The sequence below is a fragment of the Nicotiana tabacum genome, chromosome 9 (genome assembly GCF_000715075.1).
Source record: "Nicotiana tabacum cultivar K326 chromosome 9, ASM71507v2, whole genome shotgun sequence".
Lineage (NCBI taxonomy): Eukaryota > Viridiplantae > Streptophyta > Magnoliopsida > Solanales > Solanaceae > Nicotiana > Nicotiana tabacum.
In genome coordinates, this window is record NC_134088.1 from 74,137,832 (window position 1) to 74,165,602 (window position 27,771).

General features: G+C 38.0%; 1 protein-coding gene and 1 pseudogene across 2 annotated transcripts; both read right to left on the reverse strand.

The window, feature by feature from the left end:
• Positions 1-264: 264 nt before the first annotated feature.
• LOC107816819 (uncharacterized) lies at positions 265-7,742 on the reverse strand. 2 transcript variants are annotated; one of them, XM_016642564.2, is made up of 5 exons: positions 7,523-7,742; positions 2,177-2,445; positions 1,162-1,398; positions 835-1,052; positions 265-750 (listed from the first exon to the last, which is right to left on the reverse strand). In XM_016642564.2, the coding sequence occupies exons 2-5, from the start codon at positions 2,426-2,428 to the stop codon at positions 501-503; spliced, it is 957 nt and encodes a 318-aa protein (XP_016498050.1). In that variant the 5' UTR covers positions 2,429-2,445; positions 7,523-7,742; the 3' UTR covers positions 265-500. The 2 variants fall into 2 exon arrangements, with proteins under 2 accessions (XP_016498050.1, XP_016498049.1); XM_016642563.2 differs by having other exon boundaries at positions 303-750; positions 7,552-7,729.
• Positions 5,920-6,073, reverse strand: LOC142164458 (5.8S ribosomal RNA; annotated as a pseudogene).
• Positions 7,743-27,771: the final 20,029 nt, after the last annotated feature.

Sequence of the window (27,771 nt, forward strand, 5' to 3'; positions counted from 1 at the left end):
ACCTAAGATTTAATCGAGGTCTATACCCTAAAATTGTTCATCTATATCCTCCATTAAAAGTTCATGACAAATGGTCATAGTCGTTACCCGATTACCCAAATGTCTCACATTAACCATAGAGTTCAATTATATGCACCAACAATGTAAATAATTTATCCTTAATTTCATTTATTTTCACAATATCAAATATTTCCACACAATTGACATAAGCAGTCATTGAAGTCATATCTCATCATCTGCTTTACTTTACCAACAAAGCAAGTCTAAAGAAAAAAACAGGCTCATCCATCCATCCATCCTTTCTGAGGGAACCATTGTTTTCTCTGAACAAAATCAGACTATCATTACTTGGTGAAAGAATAGAATCAATCACAGCTTTATGCAAACCTTTATTTTTCTTTCCCTTTTCATTTCGTAATTACAAATATAAAAGGAGGCTTCTGTGCTAAATTTAATTACACTAGGTTCCTTAGATACCCTTGGTAGTCAGGAAAGGCTTTTCAATCTAAACGCATGATTTTTCCAATGGGAAGCGGCCCCATTTCCAGTTTGCCATTGTCAAAGGCAGAGCCTTCACTGTCGATATCTTGTGCTCTTTCAAGTTCATCCAGTGTCCTCTTCGTATACACCGTAAAAACCACTGTTGTGATGATTGCTATAATGAAGGAAATTACATTATATACAATCTCAACTGGAGTCAGGTGGATGTTTCCATATTGGACATCAGCAAATGTCTTTATTAGCCGACCACTACATGTAGATGAACAAATTAATTGTAAAAGGAATCACCATTTAGTGATGATAGAAAGGGGTACGGATAGGCAGGGTTTTTACCTGTATATGTATATAAAGGCTTCAGGAATCATTCCTGCTATTGATCCACATAAATAAGGCCAGAAACTCATGCTTGTAACTGCTACTGCATAATTGAAGATTGTGTATGGGAATGGCGAAACCCTAAATAATGCAACCACACGAAATTGATGGAACCAACTTCCGTCTCCTGCCAATCTAACCAAGGTAGCCTGCCGAGGCCATCTCTTCAACCATTGCTGCAGATGAGATCAAATAAGCCATATGTAGGACGAGGAGGAAATGTCAATTATCAATTGTTAAGATTGATGAATCAGTAGAGACTAGATAAAACGTAAGCAATCTTACATGAATTCTATCTCGGAAAAGCAAACCAATCAAGTATGGCAGGATCATCCCAATTGTTGTTCCAACCATGATTATGACAAATCCGAGACCATATCCAAAGATCATTCCTGCGAGCCACATCGATGGTCCAGAAGGAAGTAGGACTACTGGAAAGAAAGCTAAGGAAGCTACAAGTACGAGGGCAAGAACTGGACGGCCAAATGCAGTGGATTCCCATTGTAGGAATGGAATGAGAACCTATGTAAAAATAAACATTAAGAATCCAATACCAATAAAAAATGACAATGGTGGTCAAGTATGCGATGGTGTCAAGATAACATAAGAAGGAAAATTGACTTTACTGTGAAACTCTACTACTAAGAAAAAGAGAACAACCATTTGTTGCAAGAGTAGACGCATTTGCAAGATCCATCAAGACTCTTAAATATGGAAACTTGCACCGAATCAAATTTCCACCGTCCTTCTCATAACAACATGAAACATATAGAACCATACTTTCTCGACTGCAAAGTTCCTAAAAATACTCCCTCCATTTCAAATTTGATGAAGTAGTTTGACTCGGCACGGAGTTTAAGAAAAGAAAAAAAAAGACTTTTGAAACTTGTGGTCTTAAAAACTTAAGGGGTAAAAGCTTGTGAGGCCATGTCATTTGTGTGGTTATAAAAGCTTCTCCTTAAGGGTAAAATAAGTAAAATAAAGAGTTTAAAGTTGATTTATTTCCAATCGTAGAAATGTGTCATTCTTTGTAGAACGGACTAATAAGGAAAGTGTGTCATCTAAATTGAAACAGAGGGAGTAATTTACAAGTGATTCTCCCAATTTTTAGACCTTGATCGAATTTTTAAAGAAAACTCTATCTTTGTGCCCTTGGAAAAGTACAACTGACTGATGCTTTGCTGAGTAGTGAGATGTCATAGGTTACATTAGAATGTAATAATTTTGTTAATATGAAATCTCATGCATGCTAATTTTCCTACACAGGGCACAAAGGCATACGCGAAGTGAGATGAAATACCTTCTCAAAAAGAAAGGGCAGTCCCCATTTTACGAAGATTAGAAGAACAATTATAGTGATAGAACACCATATCATTGCCTTGAAACACCACACAGCAGACCGTTTTCTGGCTGGTAATTGAGACTCTAAATTATCTGCCTCAGCTATTCTTGGTTCATTTCTTATAACAAGCCTCGCATGCTCACTTTCTCTTATGCGACTCTCACTGTTCGCATCGGCTTTGGTTAAATCATCAGTTGAGTCTGGCTTCATAATTTGAGACCACGAACCTATCAAACACAAAGGCACATGTGCAATTTGAACACAACTTAAACACATTAACACCAATACAATTCTCATCAAGGAAGAAAAGGAAACTCCATGCAATTTCAACATAGATTCCAAGAGCCATCAAGATGCTGCATAATAAGGAAATGAAAATGGAAACGAGAAAAAAGAGTGATAAAGATCCATCAGTATATAAATTTATTGTCGCCTCAAGTTAATTCAAATTGATCCAACATTTGATTTCTTATTTATCAATAACACTAAAAACTTCTTTCCTGGTAAAGAGGGATTTCCCAAGCCGTGGATTGTGTTTTTCAATAATCTGAAAAAGGAATTAATGATAATCAGCTCATCCAATGATAAAAACTTTGAACAAACGAGCACAAAGTGCTAGCGTGCCCACATAGGTTGAAAGAATGGATTGTTGTCTCCTTATATAGCCGTGGGCAAAGCTCACCTATGAGCTAGATTATGGAGCTAAGTTAGGCCCAAGATCCATGCCCACAAGGCTTTGGCTCAGCGGTAAGAATGCAACTTTAATGTGTGGGTTAGGCGCACCTCAAGAGTTCGAAATCTATTGCGAATAAAAGCCTGGTATTTAAGTGGAGAAGGATAGAGGGCGGTCCCATTATCCATTGAGTTTCAGACCATGCGCCAAATGACCCTCCATGATTTCCCGATTATCAAAAAGAATTTTAAAAAATAGCTCCAGCCCAAGATCAATTTCTTAACATGGTATTATAGCCAAATCCACCCCTCTTGTTGTGTTTCCCCATGTTGGGTCCCACATTATATTGTCCAAGCTCCATATGAACAGTCTTGGGCGTATGGGAGATAGGGGTTATTAAAGTGTCTCATATTGGTTGAGAAAATGGATTGTTGTCTCCTTAGGCGGTCGTGGACAATACTCACCTCATTAGCTAGCTTTCAGGTTAGTATCCATTTCTTAATGGGATTGAATGAGTAAAATCACTACAAGCCATTAAAGCTTCTGTCATGGGCTAGTTAATATGGAAAGGCCAAGCCATTTGACACATACTCATACCAGGCACAACAGGAAAAAAGAAACAAGAGTTTCCCACTGAAATTACACAAGTGTTTGAGGAGTATCAAGATGCTTTTAAGGGACCAAAGACCCTGCCGCACAGAAGATTGCACGATCGTGTTATACCGTTGAAACCTTGGGGCTAACCCTCTGAGCCTAAGACCCTATGGTTATAGCAATTTTCAGAAAATGAAATTCAAGAACTGGTTGCTAAAATGCTTAATAATGGTTTCCTTCGACCAGGACATTCACCATTTATATCAGGACCTTTTGGTGAAAAAGAAGGATGGTTCATGGAGGCCTTGTGTTGACTATAGATAGCTTAACAAGGTGTATGTGAAGGACAAATTTCTCGTCCCTCTTATGGATGATTTTTCTTGATGAGTTGGCAAGACCAAGGCTATACTCTAAGATAGATTTGAGGGATGGATATCATCAATCTAAGAAATCAACGGAAGCAGGAATCTGACTTTTGTAAAACAGGTTTTACGACCCATCAACGTTCAAGCCTCAAGGTAGTGTTCTTTGGTTGAATAATGTTCCAACCACATTTCAGAGCCTAATGAATCATAGTTTTTCAAAAAGCAGCTTAGACAATCCATGTTGTTCTTTTTCCAATGGCATATTAGTCTACATTTTCTCTTTAAAGGGTCACATAGCCACTTCAGTCAGACTCTGAAGATAGGAAGGCGGGAACAACTATTTACAAAGAGGTCATGTGTACTCGTTTTCTCAACTGAAGATATGATAGATGGGCATATTATAACAGGAGGGGGTGTACCCACTGACCTATCTAAAATAGAGATCATAGTCTCTCGGTCCAAACCTAAAAATCTCAAAGCATTGGAGGAGCTTCTAGGTTTCTAGGTCTCACTAGTCACTATAAAGGGTTTATAAAACCTTATGAGGAGATCAGTAAGTTTCTGACCAACCTCTGGAAGAAGAATGCATGTACTTGCTGAAGAACCACAAAAAGGCATCGTGTGAACACATACAAGCCATGAGCAAGGCAGCAGTATTAACATTATCATACTTCTCCAGGACTTTGATACTAGAAACTGACACAAGATAGAAGGGTATGGAAGATTTCTTTACAATAAAAGGGAGGAAAAGACCCATTATATATCTTCAAAGAGAAAATCAATCAGAATAGAAAGCATGGAATATTTGCTGGAACAGAAGGCGACTAATCTTTCAACAGAAGGGGTGTGCTACATTGAGGCATAGGCTATGAGGTACAGTATAAGAAAGGCTCCGGGAATAGGGTTTTAGATGCCTTATATATGAGATGTAAAGACCAGGAGGAATCTATTGTATGTCCCTCATTATACTTGCATCTTATGATTCAAATGGAGAAGCCCATCAGCTTGTAGCAGAACTGACTATACAACCTGATTGCGATCCAGGTTAAGCTCTTAGAAGTGAAATGTGAAGATACCAGAAGAGGATTTACACTAGAGTAAAAAGAGAAGAAAGATTGTGGAGGTTCTTCGCCAAACTCTAGTTGGGGCTCATTCTTTTTTCCGACAAGGTACTGACTGAGGGTCTTTCTAGCCAGATTAGTACACACTGAAACAGAACTAGCTGCTATTCCGTTGGGCTAAGATGAAGGAGAAGTATACAGGTTCTTGTCAAAATATCACTTGTCAGAGAACCAAGTCAGAAGCTATCCCTACCATGTTTTACCGCAAACATCAACTATACCAGCTCATGCATGGAATACAATCTCAATGGATTTCATAAAGGTCTTCTCTCTTCCTAAAACAAAGATGTTATACTGGTGAAGATGGATTGACAAAACATGGTTGTTTTTATTGCCTTGAAAATCCTTCCTACAGGAGGTATATAAGCTGCATGGCTTACCACAGCCCATCACCATATATGAGGATCCTGGTTTTACTAGTGTATCTTGACAGAATCTATTCAAGGCAATGGAAACTTCTCTTAACATTTGTACAGCCTACCATTTGTAAACAAATGAATGAATGGATTAATAGGTGTTTAAAAGGCTACCACAAGGCAATGAAATCTCAAAGGTCAAAATAATGGTGTAACTAATTAAAAAAAAGAAAGACAAAGCAATAGTGTAAGTGGATTGTATTGGAAGAATGATGGTACTACAACTACCACTCTGTTCTCAAGCGTACACCATCACACTTTGCCGGATATGGCTGTCCATTGGACAAGAGCAGCCTCCTTCCCTTTTATCAGCAGAACAAAATATGGTATAAGAGAAGATATGGTACAACAGAGACAACAAATGATGCAGACAATCAAGGATAATCTGAATCAAGCCCAAATAGAATGAAATATTTTATGTAGAAAGGAGGTTACAAGGGGTTTTAGAAATGGCACAGGTGTATCTAAAGTTTCAATCCTATAGCCAATCTTGAACTTGAATCAACCTTTTCTTTTCTGTTTTTTTTTTAATATGCAATGCATGAGACGTGCACTCGGCCTAAAGGCTTCTGGAAACTTGCATACAAAGATTCGACAGTTCACGTGATTCTGCAATTCACACCAAGTATCGCATTTCGCTACGTTCTTCATGGATGCAAGAGCCTAGATATCCGTTGCCAAGAGTCGTTGAATCAACCTTCAAAAGAACATTAAGATGTATGCATAACATTTTGATCCCTATGAAGCCTTTCGAGGCATACAAGCTGGCAGTACCTGCTAATTCATCGATGCATCCGGTGTTCGATATTTTCCAATTAAAGAAGAGAGTAGGTTGTCACATACAGCCAGTGATTAAGTGCCTTTGACAGCAGAGGACAGCCAGTTCCTTCAACCACTGGCTATCCTAGAGCGAACCCCATAAACTCCTTGAGAAACCCTTAGTCCCTTACACAGTCCATATAGGACAACTATTTAACTCAGTACCCTTCGTATGTGTAACCAGATTCCGTAGTGCAACCGTGAATGTTGATGCGGACATATAAGTAAGAACGGGCTTACCAAAAGTTGGCTCTAATACCATGTTGAAAATTCAGACATCCAATCCAAAACCTAAGACAGTGGGTGGATAGGCAAGACGTTTACAAAACCTTTTGCAACCCTTTAAACAATCCACTCAGTACAACTATAAGGAACTATCTTTGATGTTGTTGTAGGCTGGGAAGTTTAACTAAATTCTGGTACATTCCCTCCCAAATGATCCTATCTCTATATCATCTTTCCTTACCTTCTCTCTTTTCCTCATGTCCATCTTCTCAATTCTACGACGAAGTTGGAGCAGGGAACGATATTTCCTTTTTTTTGGTCACTGTAATCTTGATTGTTGATTGGGTTTATGAATTGCAATAACCTTGTAATCGATTCTCTCTGAATGAATAAAGTTTTCCTTTGATTGCCCATTTACTTGCATAAATTACACTTTCTTAATGCAAATAATGCCACCATGGGCACTTCATGTATTAAGAGAAACTATTGATCAACTAAACAAAGCAAAATTCAAGGTGTAAGGCACTGTAAGACTCCATTCATCCTACTTATGCAAATCTTATGTTATGATCATTAGGATTCTAGCATAAAAATCTATACATCAATATTTCTAGAAAGAATTGATTTCTAGATATATAGCAAGTACTACAACTAGAGGCAGAGCTAGAAGGCGCGCTGGAAAAGTAAACTGTATATACAAGGTCAAGATTATTTTTTAAGTACATACAATATATGCTTGAATCCCTTAGCACAACCCAAGAGCTCTTCGTGTATTTACTTATTTATATTTGAATAAATCCCCCCAAGCCAAACACATATATGTTGAACTAGTTGCGATCAGTTGCACAATTCTTCTACATCTATACCCACTGCTTTATTCTAGCCAAAAACATTTAAGAAAAACATAGTAGTTCTTTTTCGGAAAGCTGTTGGGTATTTTTTTAATATTAATCAATTGATAATTTTCTATGTAACACTACACATAAAGGGTCAATAGAAATAGGAAGCAAGAAAACAAGAAGTAACCCATGGAATAAATAAACTGTGAAGCTTTACAAATTGTAAAGAGAAGATCAGATAGAAAAACATACAGAAACAGAGAAGGGTAGAGAGAGAGTACTGTGGTTCTTAAAGAGAATTTCCGGCAGCCGGAGACGATGGAGGTTCCGGCGAGCACCACAGTAAGTGGGATTATTGTTCTCTCTCCGGTAGGTGACTCGCCGTTGGTACTACAACTCTGTATACTGCTGCTTTCTGATGTGTTTTGTTTGTTACTCTTTTCCCTTTTTTCCTGCATGCGGTTTTTCTTTCTTTCCTTTTATTATCTATTTCGTGAATATATTGGTAGCTCGTTGCGCCAGCCTGACTTGACTTTTATTTAAATTGTTTTTTGTTTCTAAACTTAACGCTGTATCCATTTCGAAATAAAGGTTTTCCACCATCTCATTGCAAATGATGGTCTTATTTCTCCTTTTTTCGAATTTAAATTTAAATATATTAATTGCAAAATATGGAGAACTAGTGTATCACAAGAGCGTGTATTTTTATTATAGTTTTAAATAATTTGTAAGCAAAATTTGCATTTGTTTACTACATAAAAAAATAATTTTCAAGTAACCAACTAAATATGATATTTTTAATCAATCACATGGTAGTTACTTAACCAAGTAAAAAGAAAACTAACGGCTTAGATAACACAAGGAATAGAATTTTGTGATGTATGGGTTTTGGCAGAACTCGGTAGTTAATATTTACATTTAAAAAATTATTTAATATATATAAATAATTAATTTATTCATACTCAATAAGCTGTTTCTTAACCGCGTCTCTTTATATCTTGGGTGTATGTAGGTTATTAGGTTTATGTCCCCCTAATTAGTTATCCTATTAACTCGTCTCCACTAGTTCTTTGGTTGATAGTTATACCAAAGACAATTAATTGGTATAACCAACATTAGGATTGGAGATTAGGTTTGTATTTCCTTTTTACACCTTTTTGCTAATATAATTTATAATTAATATATGAGGTAGGGAACATTGTAACTCTACTATTACGGCAGATGCAAGCTAAGCCTGCGTGGATGAATTTAATTTAAAAAACGGAAACTGTGAGAATATGTTAAAGAGGGAGTTTGAAGAAAGAAAAATCATTAAAAAGATAGATTCAACTTATACTATTGAATTATAGGATTCCTACGTCTTGGAGGCATTTGACTTGTTTATTTCCTCCCACCAAAAGAGAGAACAACTTTGTGGAATGATAAAGTCAGTTTTGCAGCTTCTTTCTTATGAACACGTGCAATTGATTTACCAAATAAAGCGTTTAAATTTTAAGGGTATGATATAGTAATCAAAATGGATACAGATTTTGAATAGAATTATTTGATACATGTGATCGTAGAAGATAATAAATACCTAGTGAAATAATTGAGGTATATACAAATTGCCCCTACATTATTTATGATTATCATAAAAAGACGAGAAACGTGCCAAATATACCTCCTTACTTTCAGATATTGTCTATATTTAACTTCAGTTATATTATCCGGTCAAATTTACCCCTATCGTTATACTATCTGGCCAAATTTACCCCTACCATCAGTAAACTTTTAAAAACTACCCCTCAGTCTGTCAGGTGACCTAGAATCTCCCAAATCATTTTAATTAAGTCACTTATTCTTCTTCTTGATCCACTATTTTTCGAAATTACTATTTACGTGAACGCTAAAGATACTAGACTATACATATCATTCATGGATATTTTTAATTATACCAATGCCCCACTTCTCTTCTTGTGATAATGAGTTTGGAATTTGTTTAAAATTTTATTTATTTTTAACAATATACACACCGTAGAATTCAATGAGTCTATTTATTGTATATTATATGCAGATGATCATCATGTATGTACATGCATATTCAAATATATTTTGTTATTGTCTAGTTAGTATATAGTTCGATCGACTAACTTAAGAGTGCACAATGCATAGTCATTTGATTAAAGCAAGGTTGAATTCGATAATGTAAAGTCTTCAAGGAATTTCAATTTCTATTACTATTACTTGCAAAGTCTCCATACCTTTTGTGCATCGAATTTATTAAAGTTGGGATGTTGTAAATACTTTTGCAATTTAGACAAACTACCTAATTTAGATTCTTCAATTTACTATATTTTATTTACTGACCGTTGTATTATTAATCTTTCCTTTTCTTATTTTTTTCCAATTAAAAAAATATATAAATACCAATTATTTCGAAAATAGTGGATCAAGAAGAAGAATAAGTGACTTAATTAAAATGATTTGGGAGATTCTGGTTCACCTGACGGACTTAGGGATAATTTTTAAAAGTTTGTTGATGGTAGGGGTAAATTTGGCCGGATAGTTTAAAATGATTTGGGAGATTCTGGTTCACCTGACGGACTTAGGGATAATTTTTAAAAGTTTGCTGATGGTAGGGGTAAATTTGGCCGGATAGTATAACGGTAGGGGTAAATTTGGCCGGATAGTATAACGGTAGGGGTAAATTTGGCCGGATAGTATAACAGAGGTTAAATGTAGACAATATCCGAAAGTACAAGAGTATATTTGGCCCTTTCCCTAAAAAGATTGATGTACCAAATGATTTAAAGTTTAAATTTTCTGCACGTGTATATATTTATACAAACAAAATATATGCAATCAAGTTACTTTAACAGTAATGATTTAGATAATCTATCATAGATTAAAATTAGTGAGAATATAAAACTATTTATGGTGTCAATGTCCGATAAATTATATATCGTTGACCAACCTAATCTGACTGTTACATTTTGACTTTTTTCCTTCAGTCAATCCAAATATCAAACCGAGAGAAAGAAGAAAACGAAGCTGATGATTATGGTGATTTTGTCCACAGTAGACAAGGATCTTGGTTCAAACTTAGTAGGTTTGGACATAAGAATTGTAAAATTTCGGAAAATAGCGAAATTTATTTTTAAGTGAAAATGATATTTGAAAATTAGAGTTGTGTTTGGACATGAATATAATTTTTGGTTGTTTTTTAATTTTTGTGAGTGATTTGAATGAAATTTTTGAAAAACAGTTTTTTAGAGTTTTTCAAATTTTCAAAAAATTCCAGAATTCATCTTCAAGTGAAAATAGAAAATTTTATGGCCAAACACTGATTTTAAAAAAAACTAAACATTTTTTGAATAAAAGTGAAAAATATTTCATTGCCAAAGGGGCTCATATTGCCATCTATTTTAATAAACTCGTATTATGTCGTCAAAGGGTTACCTTCACATTTAAATCAGTAGAACAATACTCTTCCTTGTCTTGTGGTTTACGCTGCTTCGGTTGGCCACCAAGTTTTACCAAACAAACTTCGTAATTCGACTTTTCATTGAATTTGTTTCTAGAAGTTGTTGAAACGACGGACCACATTCTTTTGTCCGGTTAAATAAACCGATACCAAATTTATTGACGCAATTAATTTGAATTCTTATTGAATAAGCTTATTAAAGAGATAAAGTGCTTCTTATGGGATCTGTTTAACCCAAAAACTAATTTTATAAACAATTAAATTTGTATTTTAACGCCACTAGCAAATAGAGTAGTCCGAAGTGCATACAGTAAATCTAAGAATAATAATGATAAATAGAACGAAGATAAAGATAAAACAAATCTTAATAATCGTTGACCTTTGAAATGGCTGTGTAAAAATGGAGTACAATCTCAATAAGAAAGAGAGAGAATATTCTTGCCAATGGACAAGACAAGAACACAATGAATGATCATAAATGTTACTTGTAGTCAAATGTGTTTTACAAATGAATAGAATAAGGTATTTATAGCCTAGAGGGGAGATTGGACTGTTTTGAGTTTCAAAACTGCACGCCAGCTATGCGGTTAGTGGGGCGACGGGATAACAATTACTATGGTTGCATAACACGATCTCAGGAAGGATCCAGATACAGTTGAGTTCGACACCGAAGGTGTTTGATCAGCTCTGGGTGCGTACTCTTCCGGTTGCTCTTGTTTCGAATTGAATAGGTGGTCCCGGTCACGGTTCTTATGCTCTCAGGTCTTATCTTCCGTGCTCATAGGTCCAAAACCGCTTCCACCACGTGCCACCGTTTTGCTGTGCCATACGGCAAGGCCAAAGTTTTTCAATACAGATACTCCCCCTATTTGTTAGGTAGTTCTCCGGAAAGTGACCAAAAAGTGAATCTTTTGACATGAGTTAATCTTGTTCAAAATCCTTCCTAGATTAGAAAAGAATCTCAGCAATATCTCGCTATTAACGTGATAAGACCTATGATTGTGATGTTGTTGCAGTCTTCATTTATTGACGGGGACACATGGAGATTCCTACCTAGCCATGTGATTGATTACAATCCCCCATGTCATTATGACTGTTTTAATGATAGAAGATTTTCCTGATTCCGACGGTTACGAAAAGTTGGCCTTGCCTATGTATAGATACAGATTCTCTTCGTTTGCTAATTACTTTTTCTAATTCTATTTAACTTTCTTGACTTTTGCCAAACCTTTTTCTGCTTTTCTTGTTTCTTCTTTCGCCATTACCATAGATTCTCAAAACCCTAATTTTTTAGCAGTTGCAGATTTTTCCTACCAAACCAGATGAGCGATATCGCCGATCCTCTAGAGGATATTTCTTCTATCTTACCTCTAGAAGGAGTTCCTTCTGCTGCACCCTTAGAAGAAGTTCCTTCTACTTCCTGTGAGAAAGGGAAGAAAGCTCTGAAATCACATAAAGGTAGGAAAGGGATGCATGGTACTGAGCCCCTAGTCTCTAACATTCTACCCAAGTAATTAAATTTGAAGTGGATGTGAAGTTGTTGATTAGGGGGCCGGTGCAATTTGTGGGTACTCATGTGACCAACTTTGACTCTCTGGTTCGTGAAAATCACATCCCCCTTATTCGGAGGGAATGCCATTGAGGTAATAATGTTGATGTTCAAGCACCCTTGGAAAGTGAAAGGATTACGAGTCATTAGATTATTTTTTCCTTCATATATATCTATCAATTCACCCTAGGTTCAAATATCCAATCGACCTCATAATTCTGGACTTTTGTCGGTACTTCAACATTAGTCTAGGCTAAGTTAGTTTGGATGTTTGGAGGCTAGTAGTGTATCTCCGATTTTTGGCCAATTTGGTTAATCTTAATTTTTTCTTCAGCATTTTCTCTATCTCTAAGCCTCAAGGCCATTGGGGGCATCATTGTTATTATCTTCAACCATGATACACAAGCACTTGTGAACACGGAGGATGATTACGATAGAGGCTATTACGACCAATTTGTCGCTGCCCCGGCCCATGAGCTGATCTCTTCCGAGGACTCTCCCTTTTCAGAGAGGTGAAACGATAAGGTAAGTATATCACTTTCATCTTGGGTTAATATTTATCATTCATTTTTTGATTTGTAGCTTTTATATTGTAGCGATTCCGGCAGCAGTGAGAGGTTTCTGGCATTGAGAAATTGGTTAAGAAGAATCTATTATCCTCCCCAAAAACCGAGAGGTCTTAGAAGTACATCTTGGAGGTATCGGGATAGAGAGCTAAGAACTACAGTAAGCTTTTGTGTCTATCAACCCTTCCCCTTAATGTTTCACGTTTTCATACCTCTTTCTGTTTTTGTATGAATTGCTCCGAGGAAGTCCCCGCCTCAAGTGTTATAAATTTCCCTATATATTGATTCTTCCCAAGATAAGATCCAACAGTTATCCACCATGATGAGGGAGGAGAGTTCATTGAAACCTGCATCGGTGAGTAGTCCTGCGGGCCTTCCAAAGAGGAGGATGAGATCTAGCTTCAGGATAGGTCTGAGGGTGCTCGAGGCAGTCCCCAAATTAACCTTCAAAGTGTACATCCTCAAGATAGCGAACCCATAATGACTGAGGATGAGGAAATGGAGTCCCAGGGTATAAAGCCAGCAATAGTTGAATCTTCTACTCTGGATCAAGGGAAAGGTGTTGCAAGGTATGATCCTTCCTTTCGGATAATCTATTCCCGAGAATTTCCATCATGACTTCACTTTTCTGTCAAAGCCCCCAATTCTACACTTTTCCTTAGTCGGCCCCTCAATAAGTATATACGTCGAGTAATGATTTACGTGTCGAAAGAAGTGAATCTTTTGGACTATTCAGGGAAGGATGCCATGTAGTTGACAGAGTTGGTCGGCCCTTGGAGAGAGAAAAAGTGGACAACCAATCCAACATCAATCTTGTGAACGACGTATTTCATTGCACCCTTCGGGTATGTCTTGAGTTTTTTTCCCTCTCCTTATTTTTCTATGACTTTTCATAGTTCTGTAAATGAAATTGGATTATGTTTTTTGCTGCAAGCCAACTTAGCTTCAACCCAGGTTAGGAGAAGGTTCTTACATCATAAGGAAACATAGGCAGAACTGAAAGAAAGTGTTACACCCTGTGCATCCCAAGGTGACGTATAATGAATATGAGACTTGTTAATTATGATTTAAATATGTTTAAAGTCATAATATGACTATATATGATTTTGGAATAGAAAATATAAAGTTTGGGAAAAGTCGGATTTAAGTTGCGAAAAAACCGATAAAGGATTTACCTTGTAACAGAGCTTTTTGAGAAATAAATTTCGTGTACTATATGAGGTCTTTTTGGGACATATTATATACCAACTTGAAGGTATTAGAATTTAGCTTTCAACGCACTTAATCGTTCATTCATACGACATCCGGATAAAGAGATATAAGCATCGGAAGATGGGCCAATGCGAGGGTGCCAAGCTAGCACCTCTTTGACTTTTCAAAAGTTGATATATAAATTCGCCTCTCTCTTCATTTTTACATAGAACCCGATCAGAGAACACCATAAAACCTATCCTTGAGCTCTCTAATAGGGTTTCAAAGAATACTAACATCCCGGGTACGAAATCGAGAAGCGATAACATCAGAACGATTCCTAAGACGTAAGTATCATTATACGGCCTCTCTATTTTCTTTGTAGTTCGAGTTTTGTAAGGTACTTCATAGTTAAAAAATATCTAATTTCTGTATTTAAGTTTTTAAATATCAAGGAAGGCTGATAAATTGGTTTCCTAATAGTTAGAACTCACGGGACGGTGATCGGAAGCCGTGAGTTTGATTTGTTTTCACTTTTAGTGGACTGCTTTGTAGTCCACTCGTGTTGGCCTATTGTGCTGCTAATTTATGGAGTTTGGAAGGATAAAAAGGTGTGGAGGAACGCCACATGTGGTAGGGTAGTAGGTTGGTCGCTCGTCGTTGCCGTTTCAGGCTAATTGATTACTTGTTGATTGGGTGTGTTATGATATATTTGGGATTTTTTTGTATTGAAGGTTCCGAATTGTAATTAGGTTGATTTTGAGTTATTGATTGTATTGTGTTTGTATCTCGCCTATAGTAGGCTTGAGGGAGCAGTAAAATCAGGGGAAATGATGCCCGTTTTATTTTAGAATCGAGTTATCGTTTGAGATACGTAATATACTAGCACCATCTAAGACGTACATGTATTTCTATGTTATAGGGTTGGCGAGCTAGTTATCATAAGCTTGTTGTTGAGTTGCATTGACGACTTGAGGTATGTTAAGGCTATCCATTCTTTCCTTTTGGCTTGATCCATATGATACAAATGAAACGTGCAAACGCGGAACTTTCACAAATGACTCTATTCATAGAAGTACTAGGGGTGCCTATGCTCTTGGTTCCCCATGTGTCCTATTATTATATCTTCTGTTAATGGGTATCAGAAAAATACGTCAGTTGCTAAAGTTTATCCAAAGTCATATTGATCTTATGACATTCCGAGAAATCTTATTGACTTACTTCATTATCCATTGCATTCATTTATACATGTATATTGACCCATGACTAGATGACGTTATATACGCGTATATTATATGTATATGGGATATGGAGAAAGGTTATGTCATTATATACGCACCACCACCTGATCAGCTGGTATACGTTGATGATTTCACCTACAGTGGCTGAGATGATATGATGGAATGCCCTCAGAGGCTTGATGATGTTATGTACGCATATACCTATGCATGGTATGACATTTATATGCACATGCATGACATTATAAATTTTTCATGATTTACAGAGCTATTCAGAATTACAGGTTGAGTTCTTTACTCCATGTTTCTTTCATGTCTTTTATATACTACTTTCATGCCTTACATACTTGGTACTTTATTTGTACTAACGTCCCTTTTGCCTGGGGATGCTGCATTTCATGCCCGCAGGTCCCGATAGATATGTAGAGAGTTCTCCTAGTAAGCTATCAGCTCAGCGGAAGGTGTTTGTGCACTCTACTTTCTTCGGAGTTGCCTATTTGGTCAGTATGATTTGAATATGTATTGATTGGTATGGTGGGGCCCTGTCCCGACCTTTATGACATTTATGTACTCTTAGAGGTTTGTAGACAAATGTCATGTATATAGATACTTGTATGGCCTTATCGGCCTATGTTTTGAGTATACAAATGATCATGTCATCCTGTAGGCCCGTATGTCACATGTATAAGTTTCTATATCATGTTGGGTCGCTCTATGTCTAGTATTCCCTTATGTTTTATTCCTGTTATCTCATGATGGACCTTCTGGCCCACTTACCTATAGTGGTATGATAAGAAAGGTATGTTACGTTGGTACTCGGTTGTGTAAGGCACCGGGTGCCCGTCGCGGCCCTGCGGTTTGGGTCGTAACAAAAGTGGTATCAGAGTAGTTCTGTCCTAGAGAGTCTACAAGCTGTGTCTAGTAGAGTATTGTTTATGGGTGTGTTGTGTACCACACTTATAAGTAGGAGGCTATATGGCATTTAGGATCGTCACTCTTTCTTCTTACTCTAGATCGTGTGGTAGAGCTCAGTTATAAGAATTCAAACTCCTAAATTTTATTTTATTTGTTATACAATGACATCTACATCCAGAAAGACAGTTGGTAAGAGATTGAATATGGATGTGGAAGAGTTGAGTCAGAGGAACCCGATTTTACGTCATGCTTATGATGAGTAAATGTAAGGTCTTCAGCAGATTATGTGTGTACCAAGACCTGTAAGCTTCTTGATAAGGAGCCCTAAGGCATGAATATATATCCACTCATATGGTAAAAAGCAACGAGAGAATCAGAAGGTAGATACAAGTTTCAATAAGTAAAAGAAGCAAGGTAAAGAAGGGTACAAGGTACCCAGTTAGTGAAGATTATCAGTATTTACAATTCAAGCAGAGAAATATAAGCATTCTGAGTTACTTTCAACAGTAACAGAGATATATACACTTGACAACACCTATCTCAGTTATGCCCTACAGGGGCAAACAGATATATTTACCTTAGTATGACTCTCGTCCCTAGAAAAAAAAGGTCGTCCCTAGAAAAAAAAGGTAAAGAGAATGTTAGGCGTCCCGAAGAGCCAGTGAGATGAAGCAAGGGGAGCTAAAAGTGAAAGAATATTTTGTTAAATTTTTAAGAATAAAGTGACATATAAAAATATTAGTTAGAGAATAAGAAGAGAGTAAATGAAGTATTATGAGTAAGATATGATAAATGGGTGATAACGGTAAATTACAATATGACAGAGTCTATAGTCAAGTGAAGAAAAAGACAAGAGGAGACATGCCTTGAGTCAATAAAAGAGTATAAGCCATAAAGTCATGTCCCCATTTCGAGAAATGAGTTGGTGACTCGTACGTGATTACCAGAAGGAAAAGTTAGACCCCCGGAGTAATAGAAATTAGTATGGGCTAGTGAATAAGATAAACTGAACATGAATTAGGGATTTGAAGATTTGATAATAGTTGGCATCGTGAGAATTTTAGAGATCGTGTTCCGACAATAATAGAATGGACAACAGAAGAATAACCTTTAAAGGTCATTCAGGAAGACGCTTCCCTAAAACAAGCGCTGTGAGCAGAGTTAAGCTTAAGGAACTAAGTGTGCCAGTTACGCTAGGCATCATCTTTGTGTGTAAGAAATTAAATTATCCCCGGTACAGAAGGGTTACCGCAAGGCAAGTAAGAGTTCGTGAAGATGTGAAAAGACACCAAATATGAAGAGGTGAAATATTTATAGGTAAATCTTCATAGCATTAAATGTTAGTACTCCCCTAAAGGGGGAAGATGGTGTGATATGGTATTAAGTCAGAGTTATGTGGTTCAGGTAACTATGGAATAGTAAAGGAAGAATGTGGTAGAAAGGTGAAAGGAATGAGATTGCATTTATTCAGATCCTACGGATATGATATGACTCCAGAACATTATGTAAGTATGACGACGGGGAAAGGCAGTAAGGGTTCCATCACTAGATGTTATTGATAAATAAGTGCAAATGAACACTGGATATATAAGGAGCCAGTGTGCGGGGTAAGTTAAGACAAAGGATATAACCCAAGAGAGATTACGCAGAATATATGATAATGGACTAACAAGTAGTTAGTAATTGATTCAGGAAGAGCCTAGCCATGGCTAAACAAGAGGATACAGACAAATCAGCAGGTTGTGCCAGATAAACATAGTGAAACCCAACATAGGGAATTCAGTCTCGCAAATATGATGACATCGTAATCCTTGAGAAATATTCAGATAGGAGTTAGGATTGTTAAAGGTACCGTATAAGTGTTATGAAAATAAAAAAACGGTGCCACTGAGAAGGCAATCAAAAATTTTAGTTCAGAATCAACTTTACGAGCACAAGGGCGCAGAGGTAAGTAATTAAGGATAATTATAGGTGAGGAAGAACATCAAAAATTCTTTCGGGTATACAATGTAATAAGCTTGCAGCTTTACAGGCGTCAAAAGGTCTCTCTTAAGTACTACAAAGAAAGACTAGCCGAGGCAATAAGGAAGAAGGCTTCAACTTAAGCATAGTGACATAAAGAAGAAATGGTCTTGTAACACCATTCTCACAACAACATTGTATGCACTCCATAAGAAAGTGGCACCTATCGTGGCTAATGAACGGGAAGAAAAAAAAATCAAAAGATGATATGTGAGATCATATGAGTTACAGGAAATTTCAGTATTTGTGGGCAATGAGATAAGCCATGTATTCATGCAACAAGTGGAAGAATGACCGTGAAAAGTAATTGCTTATGTTTAAAGACAACTAAAAAAGCACGAGAAGAATTACCCTACCCCTGATTTAGAGTTAGCCGTGGTGATTCATTCACTAAAGATGTGGAGGCACTATTTATATGGAATTCATGTTGATATCTATACGGATCATAAGAGACTTCAATATATCTTTAAGCAAAAGAAATTTAATTTATGCCAAAGGAGATGATTGGAGCTACTGAAAGACTATGACGTTGATATTTTATACCATCCGGGGAAGGCAAATGTAGTAGATGATGCCCTCAGCCGTAGATCTATTGGTAGCCTGTCATATTTACAGCCAGAGATGAGTGGGATAGCCCATGAGATTTATTAGCTAGCTAGTCTTAGAGTTTGATTACTGGACTCAGGTGATACCAGAGTTACTATTCAGAACACGGCAACATCCTCTTTAGTAACTAAAGTGAAGGAACGCCAGTATGAGGATCCTATGCTAGCTCATTACAGATATACATCCCCTCAAAAGGATAATACACCAGTTGAGATTACAGGAGATGGAGTCCTTAGATATCGAGGTCGATTATGTGTTCCTAATATGGCAGGGTTGCGCCAGCAGGTTATGGGAGAAGCTCACTATTCTCGTTATTCTATTCATCTAGGAGCAACGAAGATGTATCATGATATCAGGGGAATATACTAGTGGGACGGAATGAAGAAGGATATAGTTGAATTTGTTGTTCAGTGCCCTAATTATCAGCAGGTTAAGATTGAGCATCAGAAACCCGGTGGATTATTGCAGGCTATAGAGATTCCGACTTGGAAATGGGAAGTGATTAATATGGATTTCATCATAGGCTTACCTCGTACCCAGCGTAAGTTCGATTCTATATGGGTTTAGTGTTGATAGACTTACAAAATCAACCCATTTTCTGCCTATCAGGACTATGTATTCAGCAGAGGATTATGCAAGGCTTTACATTAAGGAGATAATACGACTTCATGGTGTCCCTATATCTATTATCTCAGATAGAGGAGCTCAGTTTACAGCTAGTTTCTGTAGGTCCTTCCAAAAAGGATTGGGGACTCAAGTAAGTCTTAGTACAACATTTCATCCCCAGACAGACGGTCAGGCTGAGCGTACTATTTAGACACTAGAAGATATGCTACGGGCTTGTGTGATAGACTTCAGTGGTAGCTGAGATGATCATCTTCCACTTATTGAGTTCGAGTATAATAATAGCTATCATTCCAGCATTCAGATGGCTCCATACGAAGCTCTTTACGAACGGAAGTGTAGGTCACCTATCGGATGATTCGAGGTTGGGGAAACTAAGTTAGTAGGACAAGAGTTGGTACAATAGACAGTTGAGAAGATTAAGCTTATACGGGAAAGGCTATTAGCAGCTCAGAGTCATTGGAAGTCCTATGCATATAATCGACGACGAGACTTGGAGTTTCAGGTAGATGAATGGGTATTCCTAAAGGTATCACCAATGAAAGGCGTTATGAGATTCGGTAAGAAAGGAAAGCTTAGCCCTCAGTACATTGGACCTTATAAGATCATACGCAGAGTAGGGCAGGTAGCATATACTTGCCTTCCAACTTGGAGTCAGTACATCCAGTCTTTCATATGTCTATACCCCGTAACTGTATCCGAGATCCTTCTAGAGTCATTCCAATTGACGATGTTCAGGTCATAGAGAAACTATCATATGAGGAAGCTCCCATTGCTATACTAGATAGACAGGTTCAGAGATTGAGAACTAAAGACATATCTTCGGTTAAAGTACTTTGGAGGAACAATAATGTGGAGGATATGATTTGGAAAGCTGAAGAAGACATGAAGTCTAGGTATCCTCACTTATTTCCACTTTCGGAGGAGGATCGGACTGAGACATCACTGCCTTTAGGTACGTATATGGTGCTTGATTCTTATGTTAGTTATTGCCATTGGTCGTGTGAGGCCATTGGTATTGTTGATGATTGTGGCCTTGTGTGGCTTTGGGTTGTTGGGTTTTCTGTCTGACAGGTTGGTAGTAGTACCATTATAGAGGAGACTCTGCCAAAATTTCTATAGATCTCTGGGAGTTTAACATTCGAGGACGAATGTTTCTAAGGGGGGAGATTGTTACATCATGTGCGTCCCAAGATGATGTATAATGAATATGAGACTTTATAATCATGATTTAAATAGGCTTAAAGTTATAATATAACTATATATGATGTTAGGATATAAAATATAAAGTTTTGAAAAAGTTAGATTTAAGTTGCGGAAAAACCGACAAAGGATTTGCCTTGTAACAGAGCTTTTTGAGCAGTACATTTCGTGTGGTATATGAGGTCTTTTTGGGACATATTATATACCAAATTGAAGGTCTTGTAATTTATTTTCCAACGCACTTAACCATTTATTCATACAATATCCGAATAAAAAGATATAAGCGTCGGAAGATGGGCCAATGCGAGGGTGCCAAGCTAGCACCTCTTTGACTTTTCAAAAGTTGATATATAGGTCTTACCTCGTCTCTCTCTATCTCTTCATTTTTACATAGAACCCGACTAGAGAACACCATAAAACCTATCCTTGAGCTCTCTAATAGGGTTTCAAAGAATACTAACATTCCGGGTACGAAATCGAGAAGCGATAACATCAGAATGATCCCTACGACGTAAGTATCATTATACAACCTCTCTTTTTTCTTTGTAGTTCGAGTTTTGTAAGGTACTTCATAGTTAAGAAATGTCTAATTTCTGTATTTAAGTGTTTAAATATCAAGGAAGGTTGATAAATTGGTTTTCTAATAGTTAGAACTCACGTGATGGTGATCGGAAGCCGTGAGTTCGATTGTTTTTCACTTTTAGTGGACTGTTTTGTAGTCCACTCGTGTTGGCCTATTGTGCTGCTAATTTATGAAGTTTGGAAGGATAAAAGGGCGTGGAGGAGTGCCACATGTGGTAGGGTACTAGGTTAGTCACTCGTTGTTGCAGTTTCAGGCTAATTGATAACTTGTTGATTGGGTGTGTTATGGTATATTTGGGGTTTTTGTTGGATTGAAGGTTCTAAATTGTAATTAGGTTGGTTTTGAGTTGCTGATTGTATTGTGTTTGTATCTCGCCTATAGTAGGCTTGAGGGAGCAGTAAAATCAGGGGAAATGCTGCCCGCTTTATTTTAGAATCGAGTTATTGTTTGAGATACGTAATATACTAGCACCATCTAAGTCGTACATGTATTTGTTTGTTATAGGGTTAGCGCGCTAGTTATCATAAGTTTGTTGTTGAGTTGCATTGACGACTTGAGGTATGTTAAGGCTATCCATTCTTTCCTTTTGGCATAATCTATATGATACAAATGAAACATGCAAACGCGAAACTTTCATAAATGACTCTATTCATAGAAGTACTAGGGGTGCCTATGTTCTTGATTTCCCATGTGTCCTATTATTATATCTTATGTTCATGGGTATGAGAAAAATATGTAAGTTGCTAAAGTTTATCCGAAGGCATATTGATCTTATGACATTCCGAGAAATATTATTGACTTACTTTATTATCCATTGCATTTATTTATATATGTACATTGACCCATGACCAGATGGCATTATATACGTGTATATTATATGTATAAGGGATATGCGGAAAGGTTATGGCGTGATATTCGCACCACCACCTGATCAGCTGGTATGCGTTGATGATTTCGCCCACTGTGGGTGAGATGATATGATGGGATGCCCTCAGAGGCTTGATGATGTTATGTACGCATATACCTATGCATGGTATGATATTTATACGCACATGCATGATATTATTAGTTTTTCATGATTCACAGAGCTATTCAGACTTACAAGTTGAGTTCTTTACTCCATGTTTCTTTCATGTCTTTTATATACTACTTTCATGCCTTACATACTCGGTACTTTATTTGTACTAATGTCCCTTTTGCTTGGGGATGTTGTGTTTCATGCCCGCAGGTCCCGATAGACAGGTCAAGATTTCTCCTAGTAGGCTATCATCTCAGCGGAAGGTGTTTGTGCACTCCACTTTCTCCGGAGTTGCCTATTTGGCCAGTTTGATTTGAATATGTATTGATTGGTATGGTGGGGCCCTGTCCTGACCTTTATGACATTTATGTACTCTTAGAGGCTTGTAGAAAAATGTCATGTATATGGATACTTGTATGGCCTTATCGACCTATGTTTCGAGTATACAAATGATCATGTCAGCCTTATAGGCCCGTATATCATATATATAAGTTTTTATATCATGTTGGGTCATCCTATGTTTAGTATTCCCTTATGTTTTGTTCCCATTATCTCATGATGGCCCTTCTGGCCCATTTACCCATGACGGTATGTTAAGAAAGATATGTTACGTTGGTACTCGGTTGTGTAAGGCACCGGGTTCTCGTCGCGCCCCTGCGGTTTGGGTCGTGACAAAAAGTACCAGGGCTTGGGAGTCTAGGTTCAGGAAGATGTACGTGGAAGGAAAGACTTATGAGCTTTTGGCCAGGTTAGTTAAGGAAGTGCAAGAAGAGGTCAATAATGAGATGGATAAGCAAAATGTTATGCACATTGAGAGGGTCGATCACCTTGAGGCGCTGTTTGTTTAGAAGGAGGTGCATTTGAGTAAGTTGGTTGAAGAATATGTAAAGCTTATTGATGAGCTTGCTCGGCCAAAGTGTGTTGGGGAGGGGAGGGGGTATTCCCTAAGCAGGCTCTCGGATCTTGAAAGGAGTCTATTAGATCTTTTCAGGAGGAAGGTAAGTTGCAGAGTGAGAGGGACTAGGCGATTCGAGTCCTAAACAAATTAAGGGTGTAGTCTGAACTTGCCCAGAAAGTCATCTTCCTGGAGTCCAAGATATCAATGCTTGAGGGTGTCCGCACAGGGATCCCTACTTGGAGGAAAAATTATATTAGGTGAGGCATGCGGTACAGACGGCCAGCCATGAAATATCCATCATCTCCCGAAGAAGAGTCCTTAGAAGAGGAGGCATTTCCAAACCCCCCGAAAGAGAAAACCAAAGAGGAGAACACTAAGTTTCACCTGGCCCTTCTGTCCCTCAAGTTGATCCGTCTCCGTCTGCTCCACTACCCCTTGGCTTGGTCCCTCAGGATCCGTAACTTTCTTCCTTCCTGAATAGGGTCAGTAAAGTGACAGTACAAGTACAATGACCAATATCTGATGTTTTAGAAGACTGTCTTTTATTTTTTCTTTTGTTATTGGATAGTTGCGGGCATCGTGGGTACACCATCTTTTGTAACCAGTTGGGATTTTAATGAAAAGCAACATTTCCCACAATCTTTTTATGCCTTTTAGGAATATTTCGTGTAGATGTTTTCAGTTTCTTCAAATGTTTCAGATACATGATTGTATCTTTGTACGATTTGGGTATTTTGTCTTGGAGGGACTTACCGCCAGTTTCGAGGACATCGTCTCAGGAAAAGAGCGTGATGCTCGATTTTCCCGAGGTTTCTTGGTCTCGGGTAGAGGGCACCGCTTGACACATTTTCCACGTGTGTTATATGGTCGTTCGTCTCCTGGAATATTCCGAAAAGTATCTTGAAAGTGGGAATTTCCTTAGGTGGGAAAATCATGTGTTCCTGACACCCTTATTTGGGATCCGTAAACGTGAAACGTTGTGTCTATTTAATATATGAGACACATGGACTGATACGATTGTAAATGGTACCTTTTGCGATTATCGAGGTAATGATGACTTCTCCTCGTAAAAGGAGTAGTCCGTGTTTTGTTTTTTTACCTTAGCTTCCTTTAACTCTTTTCTAGCAACAACAAAAGACTATGCCTTCTCTGCTTCATAAAGCTTTCTGAGTTTACCCTCAAAACTTCCCAACTATTAATACTAGACTCCCAAAGCCGTAGCTCTTTAGAGGAGTTACCCGTCTCTATTTCTACTTTTAGTGCGATAGAGAATACCCTATTATTGACTCCATCTAGAAGACGGTGGAAAGATAGTGGTGTGCACCGCCAAAAAGGAAGAGGACCACTAAAAAGGTGGATTTAGCTTCTCAACCAGAGAGGACGATCCCTAACATCATTCCCAGGGAGCTGAAAAAGGATAGTGACTTTAACTTCAAGGAAAAGTCAACGGGGAATCGGAATGCTCCCAGTTTTCACTACCCTACTCTTATTACCAACGAAATACTTCCCCATGTTCGGAGAGATTGTGGGTGGGAAAACTGCAAGACCTAATCCTTGATCTTCCCCACGGTGGCAAAAGTTTAACCAGCCATCATCGCGGATACTTATTTATAACAACGTACCCCTTGTCCATGGGATTTCCCCTTCCCGGTCCCCAAGTTTGGAGGCTAGATTTATGCCTTTGTCACTTGGCTTCGAAGGTCGGTGTCACCTTCACTTTCCAACACCTTCTCTACCATTATTCTCCCAAAGTTTACCCTGGAAAATAAACAACATGACTAATCGGGGTTCAATGGCATATCTGATTGCGATGACTACGATCGTAGATGGTTCGAGGGATACTTTTTGGTGCTAACCTGGTTCATCTTTTCGAAGGAGAAAATCCCGCTCCCAGAGAAGTAGAACCATAATCAAAGTTCTTTTATTATTCTCCTTTTGATTATTTTATAGTTTGCTTCTAACATTTTTGTTGTTTACAACTATTGCGGTTGCTCTCAAGAGGGCACCCGATATTGAGGAGTAAGTTGCTAAGGTTCTAAGAGTTTTTATCAACTACTCAAGAACTTGGAAGTCCATTGCAGCTGAACTGGGGGTGGGGTGGGTAGGTGGGTGGGGGATTCGGGCAAACTATCACAGTTACCTCTTTTTCATTCTGAGTGCTCTTCTTTCCAATTTCATCCCTTTTTTATTTAATATAGATAGATCTCTATAGGTGTGGTTCTTGACTAAAGGCACAAGTCTCGAGTTCAGCCTCATATCGTCTTCCGTCTTCGGCAGCAAATGCTTCTCGGAGAATTCGATAACTACTTGATTAAGAATTGTAGGAGGGCATTGCTTATGTGTCCGTGGAACCACCTCCTTCCCGGACCACCAATAGGAAAAAGACCATTGGGAAGAGAGTTTCACGTCCTGGAGCCGAATGGGGCAATTCTCGGGATACTCCCCAGGTTGTTTAGAGTAGTGCCATTGAGGAGATTGCACGCCTCGACCTCGTCTTGGGCGACTATAAAGAGGAAGATTCTTTACCCATCACCTTTTGTGGGGTAAAACAACGAGCTTAATTCTGGATGATGGGCTAAAACTTTCCTGGTATGTCACATCTCGAGGAACAACCATAGAGCTTTCAAGAGATTTCGAGGTTGTACCTTCCCAAGCAAATCCTTCCACGCAAGAGAAGGTCCAGCCGAAGATCTAGCCGGGAGGCACCATGAAGATGATTTTCTCTCTTTTCCAGGGTTATGATACTTTTGTACCAGTACAAGTGGATAACTAATTGTCAATTTATCCATACCTAGTTTCAAATACCCTAAGCATGCCGCTATCCATCTCCATAAGTTGTTGGATCCCAATGAACGGGAGAAGAAGGGTAATATGAACTCGGAGGTGTTGGTTACCTAGATAGCTTATGAGACTACCAGGGTGAGTTCCCTTGACCTTCTTTCGTCACTTTATAGTTTTTTTCTTCTTATTGACCTATCTTTTTTCTCTGCACAACTCAACTTGCTTACCTCGAGGGACATGAAAAGAGTACAGGAGGATATTGCTACAACAAGAAGGTGGTGAAGTTCGACCGGGCATTGAAAGCCAAGAATAAAAGGATCAAGAATGTGATTGAGGGCCTCAAGGTCGAGAAGGAGGCTTTCTTGGCAAGGACCGAGGTAGATGAGAGAAGTATTGAACAGAAGATACAAGAATATCTTGCTAGTAAGGCGACTCCTAGGGTTGAGCAGAGTAGGGCCAATGAAAGGCTTCCGGCCCTTCAGGATAAGTTGGCCTCAAAAGTGAGCATGGTGGTAAGGCTGAGGGAAGAGTACTCTGGGTTAGAGGCTGGGGAATAGGGACTGAAGTCTGACCTAGAAGCGACCAAGAAAAGAGCTCGCAACACAGATCGGGAGACCCTCCTAGGGGCTTATGAAGCTTTAAATTGGAAGATGGAGTTAGAGGGGGCCTGAACTATTTTGGAGACTCACTTGCTCGCTCTCCAAGAGGTTAATACTTGTATAATGAACTTACATCGCGAGATTCCTTTTCTTAAAGCAGAGGCAAGGGATACTCAAAGGTGACTTGGTCTTCCTTCCCCGAATAGTCGAGGACTCAACACCGAGTCGGATAAGGATGATTTTGAGGGTGAATATGGTGAAGAAGAGAAGATTACCTCTCATCTCGAATCTCTGCTCCTCTAGTTGATATGGTTGCGGCTGACCTGGATGCACCTTTAAACTCTGGTCCTAGAATCATGGTGTTAGATCTTAGTTCTAGGCCTTAAGGTTCCTCTTAGGCATTTTTTTGTAATTCCCGATTTTGGGCCCCTTGATATATAAATGAATATTTTTTTGTGAATCTTGTTGCGCTTTTTACATTTGTATTGAATGCTTATCGTACTTAGGAACATTCTTTTCGTATTTTCTCTTTATATTTGGTCTCGTAAATTTAAAAGTTTTTACCATTCATTGCTTTTGAAGCGATTGTTGCTAGTCATGACTTAGAATTTTGTGCATAACAGTGGATCTTTTTATGTCTATTTGACATATATGAAGATGACATTTCATCTTCACTTAGGCGTAAAAGGTCAAGGAATTTGGATCAGATAGATGCTTGTCCCGAAATAAATTACTGAATGTATGCTGGTAAGGTAAAATAAAATATAAGTCCTAAAGAAAATGGAATTCTTATTCATTTGAGATAGGTAGGTAGATCAAGTATATTATCAAGTCACTTTTTGACTTAGAATATAGGATGAGTCTGGGTAAACAATTAGGATGGCCTCTACTGGGCCATACGTACAAGCATGCCATTTTTCAGAATAGCTCTTTCCTGATTTATCTAAAGGTCTTGTTAAATTTTGCAATCATCTGATCTTCCAATCTTCCAATTTGCAATTTTATTTATCATTTCTTTATGTGGCCTTTTATCTTCAAGGGATTTATGTATTTCTCCAATTCCATATGGTGTAATCCTCTAGTGTTCGAGTTTGAAGAATGAAGACATGGGCACTGATATCGTAGCACGATAGTACCTTGCTAAGCACTCAGTCTTACCATGACTTGCTCTCCTGATGGTCTTATTCCTACAAAGGAACTAAAGGGACATATGAGAGTTTTTAGATGAATACCGTGTTGGAGCCC